General features: G+C 46.4%; 1 protein-coding gene across 1 annotated transcript; it reads right to left on the minus strand.

Moving 5' to 3' along the window:
- Positions 1–3,477: 3,477 nt before the first annotated feature.
- On the minus strand, positions 3,478–9,638 carry PLA2G1B (phospholipase A2 group IB). The gene is made up of 4 exons (XM_055237818.1): positions 9,576–9,638; positions 7,538–7,697; positions 6,602–6,729; positions 3,478–3,680 (listed from the first exon to the last, which is right to left on the minus strand). Exons 1-4 carry the CDS (start codon positions 9,607–9,609, stop codon positions 3,556–3,558), a joined length of 447 nt encoding a protein of 148 aa, XP_055093793.1. The 5' UTR covers positions 9,610–9,638; the 3' UTR covers positions 3,478–3,555.
- Between the last annotated feature and the right edge of the window lie 982 nt (positions 9,639–10,620).

Consider the following 10,620-nt stretch of genomic DNA (forward strand, 5'->3'; position numbering starts at 1 on the left):
AAGATTAAGGCCAGGTCTAACTTTATTTTGCATCCCTTGAAATTCTTCATAGCACAATATGCAAAGAAGGGTTCTTCGGTTTATGCTTGTTGAATTTGAATTTGAGAATAGTCCCATTCTTGTCTGCCAAAGAATCAAAAAGACCCTGAGCGCTGATGACCAACACTTCATTTAGCATTCAGCAATCATTTATTGAGTGTCTCCTATAGGCAAGTAGAGAAACAAAAGTGGCTAAGACACCTCACTCTGCCTTCAACAAGTTCACAATCTGATAGCACTTCTCTGAATTATCTGGATTTGGGTTCCAAGGTCAGCTATGCCACCCAGGAATGAGTGACTTTTGGCAATCCACTGCGTCTTTAAGCCAGTTTCCTCATCCATCAGATGTGGATATAACAGTACCTACAACTATAGAACTTCAAGGATGACAAGATAATTGTGCAAAAGACATGACACCGTCTGGAGCAAACAGCATAATATATATAAGGATGCCAGTTTGAAGAGTAGGAAAAAAAGTCTCAGAGCAGACTGAATTGTAGACAGATACTAACACTAAATCATTGTCTTGTGGCCAGCCCCAAATACATTGTATCCTCAGCATTTTGTATGGTGCCTAGCCCAGAGTAAGTGTTCAATAAATAATCATTGAATGGATAAATAAAATGAGGGGCCGGGCACGGTGGCTAACACCTGTAATCCCAGCACTTTGGGAGGCCAAGTCGGGCAGATCACGAGGTCAGGAGATCTAGAACATCCTGGCCAACATGGTGAAACCCTGTCTCTAAAATACAAAAAATTACCTGGGCGTGGTGGTGCATGCCTGTAGTCCCAGCTACTCAGGAGGCTGAGGCAGGGGAATCTCTCGAACCCGGGAGGCAGAGGTTACAGTGAGCCAAGATTGCACCACTACACTCTAGCCTGGTGACAGAGTGAGAATCTGTCTCAAAAAATTAAATAAATGAATAAAATGAGAGAGAAATTATGCCAAAAGATAAGTCCACACACACTCCCTTCTTCAAATGGAAGATCTTTTACTGCCCACCACATACCCAGAAGTGGTGGCTGTTCTGTCAGTTTCCAGTGGTCTGAAACTGCTTAATGGTGCCTTTTGATAGTTCCTATGGTCTTTTCTCAACTTTGCTTTTCTTTCTTTTTCTTTTTTGAGACAGTCTCACTGTGTCACCCAGGCTGGAGTGCAGTGGTGTTATCTTGGCTCACTGCAACCTCTGCCTCCCGGGTTCAAGTGATTCTTCTGTCTCAGCCTCCCGAGTAGCTGGGATTACAGGTGCACGCCACCATGCCCAGCTAAATTTTGTATTTTTTAGTAGAGATGAGGTTTCGCCATGTTGGCCAGGCTGGTCTCGAGCTCCTGACCTGAGGTGATCTGCCCTCCTCGGCTTCCCAAAGTACTGGGATTACAGGTGTGAGCCACCATGCCTGGCCTCAACTTTGCTTTTCTGCTTCAATTCCCTTCTCTGCCTCTCCCCACTTGCTCTGGTGAATTTCTTTTTCTTTTCTTTCTTTCTTTGGCCGAGTATCACTCTGTCACCCACGCTGGAGTGCAGTGGTGCGATCTCAGCTCACTACAACCTCAGCCTCCCCAGTTTAAGCCATTCTCCTGCCTCAGCCTCCTGAGTAGTTGGGATTACAGGCCTGTGCCACCATACTTGGCTAATTTTTGTATTTTTTAGTAGAGACAGGGTTTTGCCATGTTGGCCAGGCTGATCTCAAACTCCTGGCCTCAAGTGATTTGCCCACTTAGACTTCTCAAAGTGCTGGGATTACAGGCGTGAGCCACTGTCCCTGGCCTAGTTCTGGTGAATTTCAATGTAAATGTAGTCCTAAATACTCATAGAGGAATTGGGCTGAAGTGACTTAGTGGTTAAAAGCTCGGGCACTGCCATCAGACAGACCTGGCCAAATCCTGATTTTGCCATTTGTGTGATCTTGGACAAATGTCTTAACTTCTCTGAATTTTTAGTTCCTCATCCATGAAATGGGAGCAAAAATATCAATATCACAGAGCTGGTTTGAACATTTAATGAGATGAGATGATCATGCAGTGGCATGATCACAGCTCACTGCAGCCTCCAACTCCTGGGCTCAGGGGATCCTTCCACTTCAGCCTCCCTAGTAGCCTGAAACAGGGTCTCACTCTTTCACCCAGGCTGGAGTGCAGTGGTATGATCATAGCTCACTGTAGCCTCAAACTCACGGGATTAAGAGATCCTCCTGCCTCAGCCTCTTGGGTAGCTAGGACCATAGGTGCGTGCCACCATGCCGGGCTTGTTAATGTTTATTATATTTCATGACTACAATGTCAAAATTAGCTTGTAGAGTGTGGGAAGTCTTTTATTTAGAAAAGAAAGTTGTGGCTGGGCGCGGTGGCTCATGCCTTTAATCCCAGCACTTTGGGAGGCTGAGGCAGGTGGATCATGAGGTCAGGAGATCGAGACCATCCTGGCTAACACGGTGAAACCCTGTCTCTACTAAAAATACAAAAAATTAGCCGGGCGTGGTGGCGGGTGCCTGTAGACCCAGCTACCCGGGAAGCTGAGGCAGGAGAATGGTGTGAACCTGGGAGGTGGAGCTCGCAGTGAGCCGAGATTGCACCACTGCACTCCAGCCTGGGTGACAGAGCGAGACTCCATCTCGAAAAAAAAAAAAAAAAAAGAAAGTCGTCGTAGAAAAATGGTTTAATACAGTTGAAAATGGAGGCAGAATCATGAGATGGGGGCAAGGTCTGGCTCAAACTAAAGCCTACCACTTCAGCCAGGGAAGGGCAATGGTTCAGTGTGTGTTTTCTGTTGTTAGACTTGCCAGGTTCAAATTCCTTCTCTGCTGCTTACTAGATGATAGCATTGGAAAAGTGATCTCTCCTATTGAGCCTCAGCTTAGGAAAATAAGATTTGCTAATAGTGCCAATACCTCATAGGGCTGTCAAGAGGATTTATGGACACACAGTCCTGGTACAGAGTAAATAATCAGTAGATGGTGATTGTTAATCATTACTCAGGTTTCAAGGTGCTTGCTTGCTTCCTGGAAGTGTCTTTCTAATTCAACTTAGCTTCCAAGGCTGGAAGAAATGATACTCACAAAAGACTAGGCAGAGTAGCCAGGTGCGGCGGCTCATGCATGTAATCCCAACACTTTGCGAGGCCGAGCCAGGCAGATCACTTAAGCTGAGGAGTTTGAGACCAGCCAGGGCAACATGGCGAAACTCTGTCTCTACAAAAAATACAAAAATTAGCCAGGCATGGTGGTGCATGCCTATGGTCCCAGCTACTCGGGAGGATGAGGCGGGAGGATTGCTTGAGCCTGGGAGGTGGAGGTTGCAGTGAGCCAAGGTCGCATCACTGCACTCCAGCCTGGGCCACAGAGCAAGACTCCACCTAGAAAAAAACAAATAAATAAAAATAAAAGACTAGGCAGAGACCTAGTTTATAGACAGAGAATGAAAAAATATCCAAACATGAGGTCTTTCAACAAGGCGCTTTATTGGAGGGCACAGTGTGAGATGAGGCAGATAGAAGTGATGCTTTTGAGAGGTGATATTCAACTCTGACAGTACTTCTTGGTGTCCAGGTTCTTGTGTTCCTTGTTATATGGAGCTTTTGAAAAGCAGATGGCAGCATTGCGGTCGCAGTTGCAAAGGAAGGCCTCACACTCTTTGTTTTTGCCTGGAGAGGGACGAAAGGAGAGGACTGAGCCAAGTTGGACCCTGTTTTATACAATCTGGGGCAAGAAGAATTAACTGGAATAAGCTGGCAGCCATTCCACTGATGCATATTTAGGGCTGACAGATTAAGTGAATACAAATACGTCAGGATGCCCAGTTAAATTTGACTTTCAGATAAACAATGAATGCAATATTTGGGACATATAGCCCCCCAAAAATTATCCATTGCTTATCTGAAAGTCATATTTATCTGGGCATCCTGTGTTTTTTTTTGTTTTGTTTTTAAGACGGAGTTTCCCTTTTGTCGCCCAGGCTGGAGTGCAGTGGCGCAATCTCAGCTCACTGCAACTTCCGCCTCCTGGGTTCAAGTGATACTCCTGCCTCAGACTCCTGAGTAGCTGGGACTACAGGTGCTCGCCACCATGCCCAGCTAATTTTTGTATTTTTAGTAGAGAGGGGGTTTCATCATGTTGGCCAGGCTGGTCTTGAACTCCTAATCTCAGGTGATCCGCCTGCCTCGGCCTCCCAAAGTGCTGGGATACAGGCGTGAGCCACCATGCCCAGCCTAGTTTCTCTACTTTAAAGCATGTACTTGGCCAGGCGCGGTGGCTCACACTTGTAATCCCAGCACTTTGGGAGGCCGAGGCGAGCGGATCACGAGGTCAGGAGATCGAGACCACAGTGAAACCCCGTCTCTACTAAAAATACAAAAAATTAGCCGGGTGTGGTGGCGGGCGCCTGTAGTCCCAGCTACTCGGAGAGGCTGAGGCAGGAGAATGGCGTGAACCTGGGAGGCGGAGCTTGCAGTGAGCCAAGACTGCGCCACTGCACTCCAGCCTGGGTGACAGAGCGAGATTCCGTCTCAAAAAAAAAAATAAATAAATAAATAAACATGTACTTTAAAAATTGTGGAACGTCCTTAAATGGAATACTACATAGACATTTAGAAAAATTAGGTACGCCTGCATATGGAAATTTTCCCAAATTAAAAAAGCTAGTGTATGCCCCAAAAATCTGAAGGAATATGTAACTGGTTATCTTTGGGTAGTAGGATTACAGATGCCTTCCACTTTCCATAATAGATATTTATGTAGAGTTTGAAGTTGCATTACTTTTGGCTTGTTTACTTTTGTAACCAAAATAAACAATAAGATTACAGTTAAAATGCATTTAAACTTTATTACATATGATTTATGTATCTCTGCTTACCTTCAGGAATCTTATTTTGTTTCTCTCCAATCCTTTATTTTATTTATTTATTTTTTTGAGACAGAGTCTTGCTGTGTCGCCCAGGCTGGAGTGCAGTGGTGCGATCTCGGCTCACTGCAACCTCTGCCTCCCAGGTTCAAGCAATTCTCTTGCCTCAGCCTCCCGAGTAGCTGGGACTACAGGCATGAATCACTACACCCAGCTAATTTTTGTATTTTTAGTAGAGATAGGGTTTCACCATATTGACCAGGCTGGTCTCGAACTTCTCACCTCAAGTAGTCCACCCACCTTGGGCTTCCAAAGTACTGTGATTACAGGCTTGAGTCACTGTGCCCAACTGAGTTATTTTAATTAATATGAACAAACATCCTCTAATGCAGGTTTCTTGTCCTAGTTGCAAACATTAAGAAGAAACTGTGTGTGTGTGTGCGTGTGTGTGTGTGTGTGTGTGTATTTCCCTGGGGAGAGGGTTCATAGCTTTCATCAGATTTGTAAATTTGGCCTTCTAAAGTGGAGCAAGAGGATGTATAAGCAAATTAAGCCATATTATTCAGTGATTAAAATAGTAACAATGGAAAAAACAGTAACAATAAAGGTTTGAGGCAATATGAAAAAGTCATGACAAGGTGATAAGTGAAAAGGCGGAATGCAAGATTGTATTTATTCTGCAAAGCTGTCAAGATTGTTTTAAAAAAAGAAAAAGAAAGTTTATATCTAGGCTATGCATTCATCAGTTATTTATTGAGCACCTACTATATGTCAGGCACTGCTCTAGATCTGGGGATATAGCAATAAAGAAAATAGACAGTAATCGGCCAGGCACGGTGGCTCATGCCTATAATTCCAGCACTTTGGGAGACCGAGGCAGGCAGATCACTTGAGGTCAGGAGTTTGAGACCAACCTGGGCAACATGGTAAAACCCCATCTCTGCTAAAAATACAAAAAAGTAGCTGAGCATGGTGGTGCAAGCTTGTAATTCCAGCTACTCAGGAGGCTTAGGCGGGAGAATCGCTTGAACCCGGGAGGCGGAGGTTGCAGTGAGCTGAGCGGAGTTTGCAGTAATGGAGTGAGACTCTGTCTCAAAAAAGAAAGGAAGAAAATAGGCAGTAATCCCTGTTCTGTGGATCTTACATTCTGTTGGAAAGATGGAATGTAAAGAAATAAGTGGCCGGGCATGGTGGCTCACGCCTGTAATCCCAGCACTTTGGGATGCCAAGGTAGGAGAATTGCTTGAAGCCAGGAGTTCAAGACAAGCCTGGCCAATGTAGTGAGACCCAGTCTCTACAAAAAAATTTTTTAAACTAGCCAGGCATGGTGGTGCACGCTTGTAGTCCCAGCTACTTGGGAGGCTGAGGTCAGCAGATCCCTTGAGCTCAGGAGGTTGAGGCTGCAGTGAGCTATGGTTGCACCACTATACTCATGCCTGGGTGACAGAGCAAGACCATGTCTCTACACAACAAAAAAACCCCAAACCATCACCACTTACAAGCTGTGTGATTTTGGGCAAATAGCTCAGCCTTCTGAGCCTCAGTTTTCTTATCTGTTAAGTGAGGATAATTGTACCTATCCCATAGTGTTGTTGTGAGGATTAAAGGAGACACTGCCCAGAACCAAGAAAATGATCACTAAATCATGGCTGTTGTTACTATTATTTCCCCCCGGCCTGCTGAGAACCTACTAGAATTCATAGGTCAAGGAAGGGGTAAACCTACTGCTACAGGTGATCTCCGAGTCCGAGCACGAGTATGAGTAGGTGTTGGTGTATGGGTTGTCCAGCAGAAATTTACAGCCGTCTACCTTCTTGGCCTGGTCGTAGCAGTTGTCATGTGTCTGGCAGCACCTGGAAAGTGGGAGGGGCAGCTGAGATAGGAGTAAGTGGAGAGCTAAATAGGTCAGCCCTCACCTGCCCACTCTCAGGAACAGGTGGGGATGACTTCACCAAGATGCTTCAGGAGAAATGATCCTATGGCTTGAAAAAAATATAAGTCCTTTTATCATATATTTATTGGAAGCATTTTTTTTTTTTCAGACAGAGTCTTGCTCTGTTGCCCAGGCTGGATTGCAGTGGCACGACCTTGGCTCACTGAAACCTCCAACTCAGTCTCCCAAGTAGCTGGGGTTACAGGCGCTCGTCACCACGTCCGGCTAATTTCTGTATTTTTTAGTAGAGACAGAGTTTCACCATGTTGGCCAGGCTGGTCTCGAACTCCTGACCTCAAGTGATCCGCCCACCTCAGCCTCCCAAAGTGCTGGGATTACAGGCATGAGCCACCGCGCCTGGCCTGAAAGTGATTTTTAACATGGTTGCAAGAATACAGTAAAAGCCTGTATTCAGAAGGTGCAGTGACACTTAACCACTGCTAGAAAATGACACGTGGATAGTTGCTGTGATGTTTACTGTTGCCACATTCTGCCACCGGAAGGCAGCATCGCCCACTGTTTTGCACGTCGGTCATTGTTTCCATCTCTAACGGGGAGGATTCGCTACAGGGTCCTCTTGGAACATATTTCTTTATTTGACAAGAGGTGAAAATATGTTATCCTTAACAGATATGCAAGTCCCCTTTGTATGCCTCCTGAGATCCTTGGCGGGTGCCCCGCCCCGCCCCCGGCAGGCACTCCAGTTTTCCGCCAGGCGGATCACTTACTTGTCCAATTCATCCACGGGGGTGCCTGAGCCCCCCAAGCCACAGTAGCAGCCGTAGTTGTTGTATTGCAAGTAGGGGTCACTCCCCGGGATCACGCACTTGATCAGTTTGCGGAACTGCCACACGGCCCGAGGGCTGATGCCGCTGTCGGCGGCGGCCACTGCAAGAAGACACAGCCAGAGTTCAAATCGCTCGGCCAGCACCCTGGGGACACACTGCCTTCCTGCGCCCTCCGGCCCCACGCTGCCTCCCTGACCCCTGCCAGCTGCCTCCTCTGAAGACCGTTGGACCCAGGAACCTGGTAAAGTGAAAGTGGGTAGAGGTTTTTTTTAATGAAAACTTTATATATATAAAGTTTATATATATGTGTGTGTGTGTATATATATATATATATTTTTTTTTTTTTTTTTTCTTCTTCTTCTTCTTCTTCTTTTTGGATCTCACTCTGTTGCCTTGGCTGGAGTGCAGTGGTGCAGTCATGGCTCACTGCAACTCAGCCTCCTAAGTAGCTGGGACTACAGGCAGGGGCCACCACACCCCAGTAATTTTTTGTGTTGTTTGTAGATACGGGGTTTTGCCATATTGCCCAGGCTGGTCTCTGGGCTCCTGGGCAATAGGGCAAAAGGGATCCTATCACCTCAGCCTCCCAAAGTATGCTAGGATTACAGGCATGTGCCACCCAGCTAGGCCTGATAGTTTTTTTTTTTTTTTTTTGAGATGGAGTCTCGCTCGTTGCCCAGGCTAGAGTGCAGTGGTGCAATCTCGGCTCACTGCAAGCTCCACCTCCCAGGTTCATGCCATTCTCCTGCCTCAGCCTCCCTAGGCCAGATAGTTTTAAACTATCGCATTGTTTATCCAGTGAATATTTATTGAGCACTTACTACGTGCCAGGCTCTGTCCTGGGAGCTAGAGATATAGCAGTGAACAGATATAATAATAATAATAATAATCTCTAATCTCATGGAGCTTACAACCTATCGGGAGAGAAAAACAATAAATAATAAATGTGATAAGGCCGGGCGCAGTGGCTCACACCTGTAATCCCAGCACTTTGGGAGGCTGAGGTAGACGGATCATGAGGTCAGGAGATTGAGACCATCCTGGCTAACACGATGAAACCCCATCTTTATTAAAAATACAAAAAAAATTAGCCAGGCATGGTGGCGGGTGCCTTTATTCCCAGCTACTGGGGAGGCTGAGGCAGGAGAATGGCGTGAACTGGGAGGCAGAGCTTGCAGTGAGCCGAGATCACGCCACTATACTCCAGCCTTGGCAACAAAGCAAGACTCTGTCTCAAAAAATAAAAAAAATAAAATAAATGTGATAAGTAAGGAAACTGGATACTGCATTAGAAAGGGGAAAAGTAGAGCAGGATGAGGAGAATGTAAAAGGGAGTTCACCCAGCCTGGCCAACATGGTGAAAACCTGTCTCTACCAAAAAAATACAAAAAAATTAGCCGGGCATGGTGGTGTGTGCCAGCTACTTGAGAGCTACAAGTCCCAGCTACTTGAGAGGCCGAGGCAAGAGAATTATTTGAACCCAGGAGACGGAGGTTGTAGTGATCTGAGATCACGCCACCGCACTCCAGCCTGGGCGATGGAGTGAACCCCCATCTCAAAAATAAAATAAAGTAAAATAAAAATAAAAATAAAAATAAAATAAATGGGAGATTGGCCTAACTACTTAGTTGACTAAGGTGGGAGGGTCACTTGAGCCCACGAGTTGGAAGCTGCGGTGAGCTATGATCGTGCCACTGAACTCCAGCCTGGGTGATAGAGCAAGACCCCGTCTGGAAAAAAGAAAATAAAGGCAAGCTTTCTTAGCTCAGGCAATCTGAGTTCAGACTTGCAGGTTGAAAAGGTGCCAGCCTTGAGGGAACCCCAATAGAGGAGCCCTTAAGCCCCACTGGGAACCTCGAATTGAGACTGTGGGGCTGGCCAGTCCTGTCTGCTGTGGCCTCTGGCCCCCATTCTGGAGGAGTGAGATCTTAGCTCACTTGGGAGAGAAAGGCGGGTGGAGCTGGGGAGACTTGCCTACCTGTGAGCAGCACAGCTAGCACAAGGAGTTTCATCTTGCAGTCAAGGAGGCGAGAAAAGAACTGAGATGACCAGTCTCAGGTGTAGTCTTATAGTCAGTCTCCACACACCCCCGCCCAGATAAGGCTGGAGTGTTTGCTTTGCTCTTGGCTGAGTCTGGGGCTGGCCTTGAATCTGTCTGTTGCAGGAATGACCCTGACGATTTTCCAGCATGGGATCACTGGAAAATATGTTATGCATTTGTCCTTAGGACTGTTAACCAAAGGGATGGTTTCTGGAGTTTTCAGATGTTACAATCTTGACCCTCATACCCACCACTTTGTACTCAGCCCAGCTTCATGGGCTGGTTGGGGAAAGCAAAGCTGTCAGTTCAGTTGGACCCTGGGATAAGGGAGACAAGAAGGAAGTGCAGCCTGGGCAACATAGAGAGACCTCATCTCTAAAAAAAAAAAACTGTTAACCAGGTGTGGTGGTGGATTGCACCTGTGATCCCAGCAACTCAGGAGGCTGAGGTGGGAGGATCTCGTGAGCCAGGGAGGTCAAGGCTGCAATGAACCGTGATTGAGCCTCTGCAGCAGAGTGAGACCCTATTTCAAAAAAAAAAAAGAAAAGAAAAAGAAAAAAAGAAAAGAAAAAAGATTGCTGCCTGCAGCCTCATGTCTTATCAAGTGCCTGAATCTGTGCACTGGGTCTAGTTGAATAGGCCCATCAGTCATGCACCTTGCAGATGAAGGGACAGGTTCAGAGAGTTGTGGTAACTTGCCCAAGGTCACACAGTTGGCAAATGACAAAATAGGGCTCCAGTTTAGATCTGTCTGATTCCAAGGCAGAGGTTTTATTTTTTTCCACCACTCCCCTCTGCAGTGTGGGTTTGTGAGAAAAACCTGGGCTTTGGATTCCAAAAGCCTGGGTCTGAATTATAGACTACTAAAGGGCATTAGAACTGTCATATCAGAGGCCAGTCGTGGTGGCTCATGCCTGTAATCCCAGCACTTTGGGAGGCCGAGGCTGGCAGATCACCTGAGGTGGAGAGTTCGAGACCAGCC

This window comes from Symphalangus syndactylus, chromosome 13, assembly GCF_028878055.3.
Source record: "Symphalangus syndactylus isolate Jambi chromosome 13, NHGRI_mSymSyn1-v2.1_pri, whole genome shotgun sequence".
NCBI classification, from domain to species: Eukaryota; Metazoa; Chordata; class Mammalia; order Primates; family Hylobatidae; genus Symphalangus; species Symphalangus syndactylus.